The 17,542-nt window shown below is 49.7% G+C and overlaps 1 protein-coding gene across 1 annotated transcript; it reads right to left on the bottom strand.

Annotated features, from left to right (window-relative positions):
- Positions 1-8,657: 8,657 nt before the first annotated feature.
- DUSP26 (dual specificity phosphatase 26) lies at positions 8,658-17,169 on the bottom strand. The gene is made up of 4 exons (XM_054018448.1): positions 17,013-17,169; positions 12,817-13,067; positions 10,757-10,971; positions 8,658-9,306 (listed from the first exon to the last, which is right to left on the bottom strand). The coding sequence occupies exons 2-4, from the start codon at positions 12,993-12,995 to the stop codon at positions 9,107-9,109; spliced, it is 594 nt and encodes a 197-aa protein (XP_053874423.1). The 5' UTR covers positions 12,996-13,067; positions 17,013-17,169; the 3' UTR covers positions 8,658-9,106.
- Positions 17,170-17,542: the final 373 nt, after the last annotated feature.

Genomic DNA, 17,542 nt, shown 5'->3' with positions numbered 1-17,542 from the left:
AAGAGTTAATGATTAAAGATGCATTTTTCTACAAGGAGCTAGTCTGCTTTTTAGGGCATATACATCCTAAAAAGTAGAATAGCTCCTCTTATTCCCTTTGAAGGTCACAAATTACAATAACAACAAGGAGTCCGGTGGCACCTTAAAGACTAACAGATTTATTTGGGCATAAGCTTTCGTGGGTAAAAAATCTCACTTCTTCAGATGCATGGAGAAGAAGTGAAGTTTTTTACCCATGAAAGCTTATGCCCAAATAAATCCGTTAGTTTTTAAGGTGCCACCGGACTCCTTGTTGTTATTGTGGATACAGACTAACATGGCTACCCCCTGATACTTGACAAATTACAATACTTCTTAGCATTTACACCGGGCTTTATACTGTCACAACATTGTGCTAACATGACACTAATTAGACCTCACTGTACCCCTAATATGTAGAGATTGGGAGATCAAGCCTTGGGGTACAATGGAAGTTGCTTGTCCAGGTCCATGCTCATGAAATCAGAGGTAGAGCTTGGATTAGAATTTGGGAATCCAAGGTTCCTTACTCTGGGGTGAAACCATTGGCCCACACTCAAAGTAACTTCACTGTGGTGGAAAGCTCTCCTATAAATAATACATATATTCTCTCTCTTGAGCCCCAGAAATCTTTATGTAGCTCACAGATTTGTGTTTCACATCCATTGCCAGGCCTCCTCCAGGATTTGAATCCAGGCCAATCACACCCACAGGCCATTTAATGTGCATAGCCATAGCTACAAGCAGAGGAAGAAAAAGTTTGAAAGGACGTGAACTGTGAACGTCATGCTTCAGGGAGTAATCTAAACTCTAACTGATGGTGGATAGGAAAAGACTCATATGCCACAATAATCCACTATGGGGATTCTTGTCCTTCACACTGAATCAATTGGTACCAGACATTATTGGAGACAGGATAATGGGCTCGGTGGACAACAGGTCTGATCTAGTCTCCAAGTTCCTATGTTCCTCTCTCTCTATTTCCTTATGGTTTTATGGTATGGTTTTACAGTAGTGGTGGATGAATACCTTAAAAAAAAATCTGCCCATATCCATTTATAAATGAATTGGCTGTGGTGGTGCTCACATCCATTAGTGTTTGCTTTTGCTGATATTCCAGCAAATATGTTTATTGGCCGGAATGGTCCTGGAAATAAGTGGTTTTAAGAGAGTATCAGAGAATACATGATAAATTCATGGAGGTTAAGTCCATTAGTGGCTGTTAGCCAGGATGGGTAAGGAATGGTGTCCCTAACCTCTGTTTGTCAGAGGGTGGAGATGGATGGCAGGAGAGAGATCACTTGATTGTTACCTGTTAGGTTCACTCCCTCTGGGGCACCTGGCATTGGCCACTGTTGGAAGACAGGATACTGGGCTGGATGGACCTTTGGTCTGACCCAGTATGGCCGCCCTTATGTTCTTATGTTTAATAATCTGTGCAAACCAAATTTGACATATTTGTCGACATGAATCTCAGCAACAGAAACCTGATTTTAATATCAGAGGGGTAGCCGTGTTAGTCTGAATCTGTAAAAAGCAACAGAGGGTCCTGTGGCACCTTTAAGACTAACAGAAGAAGTGAGGTTCTTACCCACGAAAGCTTATGCTCCCAATACTTCTGTTAGTCTTAAAGGTGCCACAGGCCCCTCTGTTGCTTTTTACTGATTTTAATAGTTACACTGATCAAATCAGGGAAAGAAACAATGCCATGTGATCTATGTGTCTAATCAATACTAACCAGCACAGCTCAGTTTGTGGCTCTCTGAACCTCATCAGTTTGCTCATGGTGGGCCCATTTGAAAAATTATTCAGGGAATAATTTCAATAATTAATACATCTGAGGCAATTGTAAACTGATCCTGGATAATTTCCAAACAGAAAAATAGGCAGAAGTCAGTATATAAATTAGACTTTCCGCTCTAGGTGGTATCCATCCACTGAGGCCCCACTTTCTACACACAAACTTGTATCAGTTTAATTTAACCAGTTTAGCTAAACCAGTGCAAACCCATAGTGTGGACACTCCAATGTCAGTTTAAGAGGGGCTTATTTAGATTTAGCTTAAACCTGTTTGTAATTGACTTAAATTAAACTGAAATATGTCCAATTTAAACTGAAATAAGAATGTCACATAGCCTGTTCCACTAATTTAACAACACACTAGAAGTTAAACTGGTTCAACTCTGCCTGTAGTGTAGACAAGCCCTGAGACCTGCCAAATACATTTAATACGGGCTACCAAAAAGGCAATACTAACATCACTTGCTTGCTACTAGTCAGTTGAATTTGTACTCATGTCCTACACTTGAAAGGTTTTGTAGCCCATGTCCACTCTGCCAAGCATGTGTGTGTGTGTGTGTGTGTGTGTGTGTGAGAGAGAGAGAGAGAGAGAGAGAGAGCGCTTACCCAAAGCAATGAATCATCTTTCTCAACTGTACATTTCAGACCCAAATTTTCCTCCCCATCTCACACCCACCCTGGTATTATCTCAGTTTCTGTGCTCTAAATTAGCAACCCCAGAAATGCTGGCTCATGGAACTAAGATGATATCAAGTGTTTTTTACTGCAAAAGAGAACGATGACTTAGACTGGAAGTTCTTTGGGGGCAGGGACTGTCCGTTTAGTATATGTGTACAGTGCTCTGTACAAAGGTGATCCCTCTAGTTGCTACAACAATGATAAGACCCGAGTTTCCTGTCTCTGCCCCTCCTGACTTTCCTTGTATCATTATGTTTGGGCTCCTGTCTTTTCTATTGTACACTCTTGGCTCTCAGATCAGTCACCCCCACCCCCAGGCAGCGATTCTAAGAGGTCAGTCGCTCTGGGTACCACTAGGGGTTTAGAGGAACCACATCTGCTCATAGCTTGATACGTTCCATACATTAGAAAGTCTAGTAGTCACCCAACAGAGACAGCACCTCCTCTCCTGGAGTGGCAAAGGCTCCTCTGGCAGTAGAGAGATTTGCAGGCAAGGCTCAGCAATAGGGACGTCTTGCTGCACCACCCCTCAAAGCTATTCCTCTGGAGGGCATTTGGGCAACACACTTAGGGCCTGTTGGAAGCTACAGAGGCGCAGCATCAAAATAACTCTCGATCTGCTTCCTCCATGGACCCAGGGCCACCTCAGGGCCACCGAGCTAAGGTCAAGGGGGCTGTGAAGCCACTAGATGGTTCCCCCTGGGGAGTTCCTCAATTATATCAGAATTGTCGTTGGCTGTCAGTGTAACTGGATCTATGCCATCTCCCACAGGAGCCCCGGGTGCCAGGGGCATTCCTGGGGGAAAGAGGGAGGCAGCTATCCCCTGCTGCAAATTAGGGCTGCTCTAACTTACACCAGGGACCAAACTCTCCCCAAGTCCCTAACACAGGAGAGCAGAACGGATGAAGTAAAGCTGCTGTTGCTCCCCCATGGGCCCTGCCCTTTGTCGTGCTTAGCAGGCATGAATTTGGGCCTTTCTGTCTTTCCACCAGCTGAAAATCCCAGCATCCCCTTTGTCCTCAGGCCTGTCTCCTGTCACTGCGCCATCCACCATCACAGCTGCATCTGTGATGTCACCCACTGGATTAATTTGCTGATCCGCTGTCATATAAATTTTCCCTTGTGTCCCTCACCTCCCTGATCCCAGCCTTATCGAACAATGGCCATGCCCACTATTAAAGGCTTAATTAGCAGCAGGACACAATGGAAGCCACACACCAGCAGGGCCCACAACACGTGCGGTGAAGTTACACAATCAGGCAAGGACTTTTCAGAACATCACCAGAGTCCTGTTCAACTACACAGTCTCTGTTACCCAGGAGCCTCTGGAGCCCCTGCCCAGACCCAGCACAACATTTTCTGTTACCCAGAAATCCCTGGGTTTGCTTCCTGGAGCAACCTCTATTGTTCATACTCTTGGTGCCTTTTCTGGGCAGTTCCTATGTGTTGTCCTACCATGCCTTGAGCAACCTAGAGTCTATAATATAAGCCTTTGAAGTAGGATACAATAGTCCATTTCCAAACTCCTTTTTAAGGAGGGTTTGCCACAATTCCTAGCCCTCCTCTCCTCCCCCACCTCTCATAAACATCTCTTTCATTGACAAAGGGGGAGCGAAGCATTTCTCAATGTTTCCCTGGGAGCCTGATGGGCACCCTGCCAGCCCACTGCTTGCCTGGGCCCTCAGCCCTGCCAAGACACTGTGCCAGGTGTGTTATGGAGTCCCAGACAACCTGGCTACCATCCAAACATAGCAAATCGCTCTTGCAGGGCTATCAGAGCCCTCAACAACACATGTTTACAAGATCCAAGTTCTAAATACACAGAGCTGCCCAGCCAGCCAGCTAGTGTGTCAGGAAGTGGAAGAAGAATGGAGCTATGTTAGGAGCAGATGGACAACAACCCCCGGAAACATTATGGGGCCAGTTTGATACAGCTAAATCTGGTCTGAACTGTGATGTGTTTGTGGGTCATAATATAGCCACCGCTAATTAGCCCTGCTATAGTGCTTTTCAGCCATAGACCTTAGAGGCAGGTAAGTATGATAATCTCCATTTTAAATAACGGGGAAACTGAGGCACAGAGGGTTTTCAAAACCCTCCACTGATTTCAGGGTCCTCCATTTTTGGGCACTCAACTTACAATACCTTGGGCCTGATGCTCATGTAACACATTGGTCAAGTGTGTTTTTGTCCTGTTAGTGACTGACTCATACATAGGTTGGAGCAGTTACTCTCCAAACCGGACACTTTAGCTCAGGCACTAGAGGCATGTGGTTTTAGAAACAGGTGTCCTAGGATGAATGCCTAGCTGGGGTGCTGTTATATTTATAAGTGCAGAACGCCCACTGCAGTTATCAGGTGGGGTTAGGTTGACCAGACAGCAAATGTGAAAAATTGAGACGGGGTGGGGGATAATAGGAGCCAAAAGAAAAAGACCCAAAAATCGGGACTGTCCCTATAAAATTGGGATATCTGGTCACCCTAGGTAGGGTCGCACCTCTCTGGTCTCTGCTTCATAGCCCTTTATGCAAGTTTCCCCACTCCTACACTGCAAGCTTGTACAGCACCCTAGCTCCCACTTGTATGTGTGTAGGTAGCAAGGCTATCCCAGCCCCCAGACAGCTTTGACTGGGAGCTATGCAAACGGACTGGTTCCCAGCACATGACTTGCCTGACCTATGGGGGTTGTTTTGAGTTTCAGCTTTGATCAACCTGCCAAAAAGTGGTTAGAATGGTCACATGTTACCTGGCTTGGGGGCTTGAATGGGGCTGGGAATCTGGACCCAAACCTTGCAGCTTGACCTCATTTCTAGTTATAGGTTGAAACCACCCCCTCTCCCTTCGGCAGCCATGGGGAGAAGGGAGCTCACCCCAGACATGAAGGAACAGGCCCTGCACCCCAGTAAAGCTTCTGGCAACTGTGGCCGCTTCCACAATTCCAGATCAAGTGCACTTGGGTAAGAACAACTGTGCACAGCTTGACTCTGAATCCTGTCTGGCTCGCTGGAAATTAGTTCTTGCGTGCCCTCTTGTGACCATTGGACCAAAGTGGAACACAGCTGCAGATGGGACCAGCCTGAGTTGCTTAGATGAACTTAGAAGACCGCTCTCCAAGGAGCTAGGACAGAGGCCCATAGTTCTAAAGGCTTCAGTATAAGCATAGTTCAAAGACTGAGCCAGAGAGGTCAGCAAGTGTGAACTAGAGACCTACAGGGATCAGAGATGAGGGGTAAGAAGGAACTGCTTTTCACTTTGTCTCTTTCCAGTCCCCAAGGGTACATCTAAACGGCATTTTGGAGTGAGTCTCCCAGGCTGGGTTGACAGAAATCGCTGTACAGACAGCGCTTTGAAGTTGCACCCTGTGCTCTGAAGCCTAGGGAGGCGGGTGCTCTTCGGAGCATGAGCTCCAGCCCCAGCACAACGTCAAAGCTCTGTTTACACAGCTATTTTAGAGTGCTCGTGTCAGTCCCGCTAGCCTGAGGCTGCCAATTCAAGATCTGACTATGCCAACCTCTGAGTCTGTCAACCCAGCCTGGAGGCTTGCCCCCAGAATGCTGTGTAGACATGCCCTGAGCTATGAAGGGTGAGGACTCTGTGAGTCCTTTATGTACTCATAATAGTCTGTCTTGGCTGCCGGGCTCAGGTCAAACCAAGCAGGAGATTCCTTAGTGGATATATGAGCTGCCCTTGCATAGTACCAGCAGCCAGACAGGATGACTGCTGCAGAACCAGTACTGACATTCTTGCCTGGGATGTGCCTGACATACCCAATTTAGGTGCTTTGGAGAGCAGCCCAGAAACACCTCCCCTTGACCTTCCCAGACTCCTGATGCTCTCAGAGCTGCCGTTGCTGCCGTGTGGGCCTTCAGCGTGTTTAGGGGTACAGCCCGCTCCTGGGGGTTAAAAGGAGACTTTTGTCTCTGCGTAGTTATCAAGGAAGCTAACTTTTGCTGGTCCTGGTTTCTGTGGCCTGGCTTCTTTTGGCAGAGAGCAACATCACCATCTGGTGGTTGATATAATTCATGACTCTAATCCATTGTATTGTATTATATCCTGGAGCTGATTCTCCCCAGCAACTCCACTGCAGATTGTGGGCCTCAGGCCTTTTATCTCACGGGTTTGTTACCTGCCTTCTCCCTTCAGTTGGGAAAGACTTTCTCTTTTGCTTTCTGCCTCCATAGGACCGGTCCATCCATTACATGACCCCTTTTCGGGTGATTATCGAGACCCAAATGTTATCCTTGTAACATTTTGTAACACTGAAACAAACATGCCAAATTAGGGACCCACTTGCCTCCCAATGCATTACATAGTTTACGGACAGCCCCCTACTTGGCCGCCCATCCATTCACACTGAGCTAGGATTTGGCAAGGCAGATCAGGCCGCCGGTCCCCTCCAGCCCAGTCTCCAGAACTGGCGACACCTGGTGCTTCTGCAAAAGAAGAACCCCCTGGATAATGTGCCTGGCCAGTGTGCTGTGCTGTAACCTCATGCAGGTACTCCTAAGCCAAGATACCAGCTTTGCTGGCACCATCCCAACCCAGCCCATGGGGACAGGGTGGAGAATACCTCTGGGTGGAGCATAGAATCGGAGGGGGAATTTGGAGCTCCTCAGGAGAGGACTTTACACCCACCTTTGCTTGGGACCACTCCCCACCCTGAAATCCTAAAAGTGGGAGGGATGGGGAGAGGTTCCCTTGCAGCATGGGGGTCTGGAGCTTCAAGTTAGTAATATGGGGAGACAGCTGGGCCCAAACATGGAGCCTAGTTATCTCCAGAGTTCCGTTCTGCAGGGATGGAAAACTGTGTCACAGTGAAGCCACCTGAAATGCTGGTGAGGGAGGATGGCTCTTCGATCTTGTGCTGCTCCCTTGTGGTCATTGGTAGTATGGCTCCCTGAGTCTTGTTATTTATGCAGGGAAACTTTTTAGCAGGGTGGCAATGAATGCAGCTGGGAATATAGAGTCATAGACTCATAGACTTTAAGATCAGAAGGGACCATTATGATCGTCTAGTCTGACCTCCTGCACAACGCAGTTCACAGAATCTCACCCAGCCACTCCCGCAACAAACCTATGACTGAGCTATTGAAGTCCTCAAATCATGGTTTAAAAAACTTTAAAGACTTCAAGGTGCAGAGAATCCTCCAGCAAGTGACCCGTGCCCCACGCTGCAGCGTATCTGGCATATATGGAATATGGCAGAGGCTGGGCTGGTTTTGAGCTGCCTGTGGCAGAGAGGAGCTCAGACTCCGCGGCCCACTCAGTCTTTGCGCAGAGTCAGCTGCTCTGCAAGTTAGTGACTGCCCCGATGTCAGTGGACTTTTTAAGATATGGCCACCTGCCCCTCGCCAAAAACGGGGCGGACACCCCTCAAAGCTTATCGCACCCAACCCCCCTCCCTCCAAAGCCCACGTATAAACACTATTCTAGAAATGAACCCAAGCTTCAAAGATGGAGCCTGTCCCTGGGAGGTGCTGGGTACTCTGGCTATTGCCGTTGGATCAGGATCCCACCTCTCCCAAGCATTTTGTTCCAGGCCCCCCCCTAGGGTCTCGGTTTCTTAGTCCTTTGCTGGCTCGTTCCCTCCAGTAGCTCTGTGGGGGAGGATCCCCATGTCCCTGTGAGGAGAAGGGCTGGAGGGGCCTCTTAGCACAATTCTTATATCCCTCACTGCAGAGATAAGGAGGGAGACAACACTCCCTCTCCCAGCCCACCCTGTCCTGTCAGGTAGACGCCTTTTGGCAGATGCTTCCTTCTCACAAACCTGACCTCAGCCAAGGGGCTGGGAGAGGATCATGAAGAGCTGATTGCAGTGCTTAAAGCGGGAAGGGTCACAAGAGGGGTCCCAGACCTGTCTCCCCCCCCCCCCCCCAAAAAAAAAAAACCCACCCTAATCTGAGCAGGATTGCTGAGGGCTGCACTTTAAGCACTGTTTTACTTACACACACACACACTTTTTTCAGATCTCTAAGCACTGGCCGATTGGACCTTTGACTGCCCTGCAGTATATTGCATATGGAGCTACTAGTGAAGAGGCAGCAGCATTTCAGCTCTTTGGTGGGATGTGATCCCTGAATACACATGGTCTAGAACCTATCTCACAACCTCCTTTGGGGTCTGGGCAAAGATGCTCCAAAACACACAAAGGGGGGCCATATGTTTTTCTTCTGCAGTAACTTTATTCTGACAGGTAAATGTTTTACATTGAGGGCACCCCTAGTCTACGACACCATGGGCCATGCCTAATTCTCATTACCACCAAGAAATGCACACAGATTGGATCTCACAGCAATGACAGGAAGGGCTGGCTTGCTGCCTGGGTGTGCCCGCTGGGCTTCCCAGAGCCAGGGTGCACCTCTAAGTCTTGCAGCCTGGAAGGAGGTTGCATGTTAGGCCTCCATAGACCACAGGGCTGCAGGTTGGGGGCCCCTCTGAATAGCTTCCACTCCTTGAGGACCCCGCTGGACAGGGTGGACATGGGCCGAGGGAGTCCAGCTGCACCTGGCAAGTGCCTGCCCCATGATGAAAGCCCTGTGTCTGCTGCTCAGTTGGCAGTAGGGTTGGGCTGAGCACCGGATGCTGAACAGCGCCCCCTCCCCTGCCCGCTCATGCTCGTCGCTTCAGCCTCAGGGAGTTATCCAGGGAGACCAGCTGGTGCAAGAAGCCCCGGTTGGGGATGATGCCGCGGTGGTCCTTGACAGTCTTTATGGCTTCCACCAGGGTCATACGGTGGCGGATCATAAGGTAGGCGAGGACCAAGGTGGCCGAGCGGCTCACCCCGACAGCACAGTGGACGAGGATCCTTCCTGTGGAGAGAAGGGGAGCTGCGTCACAGAGGGGCTACAGCCCCAAGGCCCCACTGCCCGGGGTTAGGGAAATCCAGGAAACAGTCCTATAACAGTGCAGGTGAGATGGTCACTCCAGCGCAGGAGTTAGGATACAGGACTAGATGGGACAGATGGTCACACAATGGCAGGGGAGGAGGGTTCCCTTGGAAAAAGTTGACTTTTCATTGAAAAATCAAAATCTGAATTATCTTGATTAAGAAATGCTGCTGTGGTGCCTCGTGGGAGCTGTAGTTTGAATGGTTCGTGCCTTCATTTTCCTCTCTAAACTGGGTGGACCGGCCAGATGACATCTGCCAGGATGCACTGTAGTGCTTCTTATAAGCATAACAGCACCACAATCTCTCATTTCGGGCAGGGGACGTGATGCATCATGGGAGTCCACAGCCATAGTGAATCATGGGAGATGATGTCTGGCTATGAAGCCCAGCTTCAACAAGGAGAATGGGAACATGAGGCCACTGAACTACAACTCCTATGAGGCTCTACTGCAGCTTTTCCAATCAAAGTATTCCAGTGTATGGCTAAATAGTTCCGTTTTTGGTTGAAAATCAAAAACTTTTTGGTTTGTTTTTTTTCAGTGAAAAAACTAAGCATTGCATGGAAAGCAGATACTTCATGTTGTTTAGTCAAAAACTCAATCTTCCTTTGAACAACAGTTTTGAGAACAACATTTTCAACCTGCCCTACTCCACGGTCCCTATGAGCCAGACTCTGAGCTGCGCCTCCTGAGTGTGGGAGGCCAAAGATGCTTGTACCCCCTATGCACTTCCTGAATCCTGGTCTCGTCTGGGGACTTCAGATCCACCCCATCCTGCTCTAGATCCACCCCGCACCCTGGCATACCTTTATGCCAGGGGTTGCTTACACCGAACTCCCAGTGTTGTGAGAGGAAGGGATCCACCTCAGATCTGGCCTATTTGTTCCAGCAGGATGGCATGAAAGAGCCAGGCCATGGCCCACAATTGGGGCCTGGCTCTCTTCCAGAATGGTGGCTGCTGGGATACTGGGCTAGCTGAACCATTGCTCTAGTCTAGCAGATCCCAGTGTAGATGGAGGTAGCTCTATTCTGGTGCAGCAGGAGGCCAGATACTGAGCTAGAAGGATCATTGTGCTGGTCCAACATGGTGACCTTGGTGTTATGGTGGCAGTTTTGCAGACTCAAGAAGGTGGTTTGGGAGGTTTCTCTGAGCCAATCACATGGGGGAAGGCTATGGAGGTGGGAGTGAGGATCCCCATGTCTTGCTAATGGTATCGCCACTGCTTCCAGCACAGAACCATGGGTGGCGTGTTTATAAGGAAAGAAGGTGACTAGAGATGAGGGTGTTGGACACGGCCTCTCCTCTTGCCCAGCCAAGCTCCTCGTCCCAACCCCTGCTCCCTCTTCTCCAACCCCTCCTCTGCCCCTCACCTCCTCCCTCACTCAGAGCCTGGTGGATGAAGTCAGCTGAGGGGTGGAAGTAGGGACTCATGTCGAAGCTGGGCGAGTCGTGGGCCTCGATGCCAAGGTAGCGGATGCCGGTGCCCTCATAGTACTCAGCACCCCCTCTCCACTTGCTGTGCGAGGCATTGAGGATGTGGGTGATGCGCAGGCGGGCCAGCTCACGCCGATTGGCTGCTATATCTCTGCAGAGAAGGGAGCAAAGGGTTAAAATGGGGGAGCTTATGTGGCAGCAGCTGAGCAGGGAGTGCTTCTTGGCAGTGGACTGTGCAAGTATTATCTGCTAGAACTGGTACTAGGGAGGGGAGAGCTACTTGGACCAGGCCAGCATGGATTTTTGGCTTGGAGGGAACAGGCCAGAAGAAGGTGTAGGGCGGAAGGGGAGTCATCTGGTGGGTACACTAAAAAATAAAAAAATCTGTCATTCCCCAGCTAGCAACACACATTTCTCTGGACTGGGAGTGGTTGGGTCATTACAAAACCTAAACCTAATTTCCCCCATACTAATTTCCCCCTACTGTTACTCACACCTTCTTGTCAACTGTTTGAAATGGGCCACTCTCATTACCACTACAAAAGTGATTTTTCCTCCCTTGGTATCCTACTGTTAATTGAATTGTCTTGTTAGACTGACCTCCCACTTGGCAAGGCAACTCTCATCTTTTCATGTGCTGTGTATTTATATCTTCTACTGTATTTTCCACTCCATGCATCTGATGAAGTGGGTTTTAGCCCACAAAAGCTTATGCCCAAATAAATTTGTTAGTTTCTAAGGTGCCACAAGGACTCCTCGTTGTTTTTGCTGATACAGACTAACACGGCTGCTACTCTGAAACACATTTGTCTCGCTCTCTCACCCCCAAGTGATTCTAGCCTGGGGCTCCCCACGCAGCTCCTGCCAATCCTTACCCCTTTACAGCTCTGCTAGTGCCCCTTAATCGTGTACCCCTGGTTTCCCAAACCTCTTGAGAATAGAATCATAGAAATGTCAGGCTGGGAGGGATCTCAGAAATCATCGGTCAGGTCTACACTATCCACCGGATTGTCGGGTAACGATCAATTTATCAGGGGTCGATTTATCGCGTCTAGTCTAGACGCGATAAATCGATCCCCAAGTGCTCTCCCATCGACTCCGGTACTCCACCGCTGTGAGAGGCACAGGCGGAGTTGACGGGGGAGCGGCAGCAGTCGACTCAGCGCCATGAAGACACAGTGGTAAGTCGACCTAAATACATATTCTCGTAGCTGAATTTGCATATTTTAGGTCGATCCCGCCCCAGTGTAGACCAGAGCATCTAGTCCAGCCCCCCATGCTGAGGCAGGACCAAGTAAACCCAGACTATCGCTGACAGCTGTTTGTCTAACCTGTTCTTAAAAACCTCCAGTAAAGGGGATTCCACCACCTCCCTAGATAACCTGTTCCAGAGCTTAACTGTCCTTAGAGCAGTGATACTCACACCTCAGTGATTCAGGAGCCAAATTAGCGATCAACATTACCCAGAAGAGCCACAGTCGTGTGAATTCATTGTTTAATTTACTATATATCTCTTTTCTTGGATATTCTGACCAAGTATTATTATTATTTTATTAACGACAATTGGTTAATAACATAGTAAAAGCATCCTGATGAGTTAATAATTTAAACTGGTTATAATTAAATCATCCAGTGTTTTACCTTAGAGAAAGTTTTCCCTAATATACGACCTAAATCTCCCTTGCTGTAAACTAGGGTGTTTGCTGTGTCCAGTTTGTATGTGGTGGGTCTTTTCACATGGGCCCTCAGGGGCCATTTTTGAGTGCCACTATCCCATTTTTTACCCTCAGGGGCCATTTTTGAGTGCCACTATCCCAAATGAAAAGGACACACACACACACACACAGTTGCGCTGCAGTCTCCTTCTCCCCAGTCCATGCCCCCTTCCACAACTATGCTACTGAGTCCCTTTCCCTCTTCCTTCCCATCCCCACCAATTCCCACTTCCCCTCATGACCTGGGGGCCTGTGCTCCCATCCCCTGGGCCTGTACTTACTGGTCTCCCAAGTACAGTCCTGGCCAGACCTCATCTGCATGGTTACAGGCCGTCTTCCCCGTGTACAGCAGCCTCTCCAGCTCAAAGACACTGAGGATGGGGTGGTTGCTGGCGTCTTCCTGAGACCCCCGGCTGGGTGACCTGGAGCTGCTTCTGGAGAACCTGGACATAAAAGCCATTGGAGCTCCCGAGACCCACAATGCATCCCTGTGGGTGATGACGCTGCTGCTACTGTCACCCACGGTCCCGTCCTGTAAGTAGTGGAGATGCCATTAGGTGACCCCGGCATGGGAGTATTGCCAAGCCCTTCCCCAAGTGACAAGCAATCAGCTCAAAGACTCCCCGCCTCCCTGACACACACACACACACACACACACACACACACACACACACACACACACACACACACACACAAATCCAGCTGCTTCTTCCTGAGCGGGAGACCCAGGTCAAACAGCTTTGGGTTGAGACTCCTGGGTCCACTGGAACTGGGGTGAGTTGGTCGTGCATCAGAATACCTCAAAGCAGTCCTGCCGACCCTCCCGGCAACCTGACTATGTGAACAACTAGCTGCAGGGGTAGAGCCTTCTCTGCCCAGGGGTTCCCAATGTCAGGAGGGGGCAGTACATCATCAGCTTCCCTCCTGGAAGGTGGCGCATTTGGGGAGAGTTTAATGGGGCCAGAGCACTGTGAACCCAGCAAAGGAGGAAGTGGGGTCACCAAAGCCTTCAGCCCACTTGTGCACTCCCTTTCATGGCAAAGGGGCAACGTTCCAGCGCTTCTCTGCTGGATCAGTGCCACACTGGCAGGACCAGAGTACCCAGGGCTTTCTATTTATGGGATGACGGAGTAGCTCAGCTGCTGCCTTCCCTCTGAACTGGCTAGAGGGCATTGGCTGCCAGAGTCACGATGCCAACTCAAGAGCAGACTGTGCCAACCTAGGATTGGAGGAGCTGGCAGGCAGTGAAGATACTGGGTCTGGTGCCAGGCTCTGGGGCTGGGAGGAGAAGCAGGCGGAGGATTTCATATGGTATCACGTGGGGTCTCACTGGGCATCGTCCTGTCATGTACCAATAAAATCAGTCTAATGGGAGGGAGAGGCTATCCTATCTATCTCATAGAACTGGAAGGGACCTCAAAAGGTCATCGAGTCCAGCCCCCTGCCTTCACTAGCAGGACCAAGTACTGATTTTTGCCCCAGATCCTTAAGTGGCCCTCTCAAGGATTGAGCTTACAACCCTGGGTTTAGCAGGCCAATGCTCAAACCACTGAGCTATCCCTCCCCTGTCTTAACCTCTCTTGGTACAGCAACCCCCCCGCTGCATTTGAAAAGCTTGGCGGCTGCTCTGGGTTTGGGGTGGGAGACGTTAATCGTAGGACATGAGACTTTTATTGCTAAGCAATAGAACCCAAGAGGCCTGACTCCCAGTCCTATGGTCTAGCCACTAGACCATGCTGCCTCCTTTCTCACACCTACAACAAGCCTCCCGGGACAGTCCCACCCATATGAAGATGTACCCGGCCTCAGTAACAAAGCATCAGCTGGGAACATTTTTTCTTCTTTGCTGCCTTCCTCCTCAGTGCAGCCAGCTGAATGCTGCTGCTGCTGTTGATGTGTTGCCTCAGCTGTTGCCTGGAGCTGCCTCCAAACATTTGGGAACCCGTCCAAAGTGTCACATCTCAGCTCTGTTCCCATCAGTGGCTCTGCACTGGCCAATTGTTTTCAAAGGCTAAAAGGGGAAATGGAGTGACCTCAGATTTGCCTTGCTGGCTTAGACCATCAGTTCAGTTGGTCTGGCACCCTGCCCTCAGCAAGGGCCAGCAGCTGGTGGTGCCGAAGGAAGAAAACCCCTAGACACTTACCTGATTGTGCACAGAGGTTGCAAACATCATGAGGGCACTGCAGAATTCAGAAGGAATCTAGAGAGACCTGCTAAGTACTTCCCTCCCTACTGATGTCTCCCAACAGTTTATTCCCTGCAGGGTATTTTGGATGCTACCTTGAACATGGTTGTGCAGGGCATGGAATAGACTATTCTGGAGCCAGGGGTTCCCCGTCAGCCCTGGTACGACTGGGTGCAGCTGCCACAGATAGTAACAGGAGCTGCAACAGCGTATACCATGGTCCAGAGTTGGCCCTATGTCTCCTGCACTCTGCTGAATGTTTGACCTGCTGGCTCTAGGAATAAATACCTGGTAAGCCTGTGGGCAGCACACCACAGCTGGGTTCATCAACAGCACAATGCTGTGGGGTGTCTGCCCGCTCATGTTGCAGCAGGCCCTTCAGCCTGGGCCCATCCAAGCCTGGCCCATACCGTGCCCCTTAAAATAAGGCTACAAGCAGATCCATGGCTGGCTAAGGGTATGCCTACTGTAATTGGAGGTGTGATTGCAGTTCAGGTAGACATACCTGCACTAGCTTTAATCTAGCTAGCACGGCTAAAAATAGCAGCGAAGACTCGTCAAGACAGACCCTGGTGCAGGCTGCACATGCAAGTAGATATCCAGAGTTCTGGGTGGGTTTGTATACCTGCAAAACTGCCAACTCTCGTGAATCGATTGGGAGAGTCGCCATTTCTGAGTAGAGTGAAGCCTCATGAGCTTGTGATCTGGTGATAAAACTCTCAGATGTCAGAATTTTTTTTTTCCAGCCCCGCCACATTCTTAAAATGGGGTTTCCAGTCCAACAGGAGTTACCCCCACCTTAAACAAAGGAATGTGGTTTCTCCACTGGGCAGTTACTTCCAAAGTACTTTGAAAGACAACGAGAATTCATTTACATATCAGATAAACAAAGCCATCAAGCTATCAAGTAGGGGGAAGAGACAGCACGATTACACCCAGCAGGGAAGAGAAACTTCATCTGAGACATAAAGAAGGGGGGCAGGGCCAAATCTCAAATAAGCAATTGAATCACTGGGGAAAAAAAATCCCCACCTTTGACAGTTCTAAAAGTGAGGCTTAATTTTATTTAGAAATTCTGCCAGTAGCCCCAGGTGCAGCCAGGACTCCAGCTGTCAGCCCCAGGCAGCTGCTCCCCTGCCGGTCTGGTAAGTGGGAGAGGGAACCCCACTGCAGCCCCCCAGGCCTAGGGAGGGTGAAGAACCCTAAGGAGCAGAGATGAGGCTGGGAGCTGCGGGGGGGCTGAAGTGAGGAGGGTGGGTGGGCTGATGGGGTAGGGGACCTGTATTGATGGTGGAGTCTGAGCAGATGGGGTGGTGCTGGGAGGGTGAACTGAAGGCAGTGGGGGTCGATAGGGCAGGGGGGTGGAGATGATGGGGACTTGGGGCTGAATTGAGTGGGGTTGGGTGGGGACAGAACTGATGGGAGACTGGGGGACAAGATTAATTGCTGGGCAGGAGATAAGCAGATGTGGGGGTAAGAGTTCCTGCAGCAGGGGCCAAAATCACCTTATCCAGTACACGGGGGGGAGTGGGTGACACTAATGGTCACATGCACATGCCTGATGATGGACAGGGGGAATTCAAACATCAAGAGACTGATTTAAAAAAAAAAACATCTTTTTTAAAAATGTCACGATTTTTGGGCCAATCTCATGATTTTGGTGGCCCCGACTCCTGATTTTTGATCTCTGGAATTGGCAATACTGCACCTGTGCTGCTGCGTCTTCACTGCTAGTTTTAGCTGCGTTAGCTAGATTAAAGCTAGCAGGGGTATGCCTGCCTGAGCTGCAAACCCACCTTTGATTGCAGTGGAGACAAGCCTGAGAATCTGTGGGACAGATCCACTCTGGCATGAACCTCGATAGGCTTCACCCATGTATCCGACCCTCATCTTCTTCCTCCAACACCCACTGGGTACGGATGTGCAGTGGGCTCTAGCTGGTAAATATCACCAATTGCTACCTGATATACAAGACGCAGAGCAAATTCCCAAAGCACCATTGCTACTTGGGAGATGTGGCCCATTCCTGTATTAAAACACAGGGTGAGTTACTGCATGCAGCGACTCGTGCTTACAGGTACATGGCTGCCTCTGCCACCCCTGCCATTCTCACGCTGCGCTCGGAGGGAGGAGAGAGACAGACAGACTGACAAACCCTGCCTACACACACGGCTGCTCTGCATAGACGTTATCGCACCCAGGCAGGCTGCCCAACCCCACACGCTCAGCAAAGAGACAGACAGACAAACAAACGGGAGGCAGGAGGGAGACACCCACTCCCGTTACTCTACCTTTGTGCAGGCTGTGATTTCTCAGCTCAGGGTGAGTTTTCTAGTCAGATCCAGTCGGCCATGTCTTCCTACTACTGCAGCTCTTGCTGCCGCTGCCGCCGCTGCTGTAGGAAGGCTGATATATGAACATCTATTTTAAGCCATGACATGTCCAGAGGCAGGTTTGTTTATATCATAGTGTGTGTGGGTGGAGGGACGGGGGAGGGAAAGCAGAGGGAGATTAACACAAACACAGAACACCCCGTGTTAACACACACGTGTAGGTGCATGCACACACACAGAGTCATACATATAAACACACACACACACATATTCCTATGCATGGAAATACACATGCACAGCCACAAGAATATGCACGTGCATCCAAACACACACAAATTCTTCTCCATATCTCTGTGTTCACCCTCCCCCCCACAATACAAGCTAGCTACAGGAAATAAAAAAGGAAAGAAAGACTATTCTACTGATGAAAAGCTCCATCTAAGAGCTATGACAGGTGTCAGAGTAGCAGCCGTGTTAGTCTGTATCTG

The sequence above is a fragment of the Malaclemys terrapin genome, chromosome 2, assembly GCF_027887155.1.
Source record: "Malaclemys terrapin pileata isolate rMalTer1 chromosome 2, rMalTer1.hap1, whole genome shotgun sequence".
NCBI classification, from domain to species: domain Eukaryota; kingdom Metazoa; phylum Chordata; order Testudines; family Emydidae; genus Malaclemys; species Malaclemys terrapin.
The sequence above is the reverse complement of the archived record's forward strand: the minus strand, read 5'-3'. Positions and strand labels throughout refer to the sequence as shown.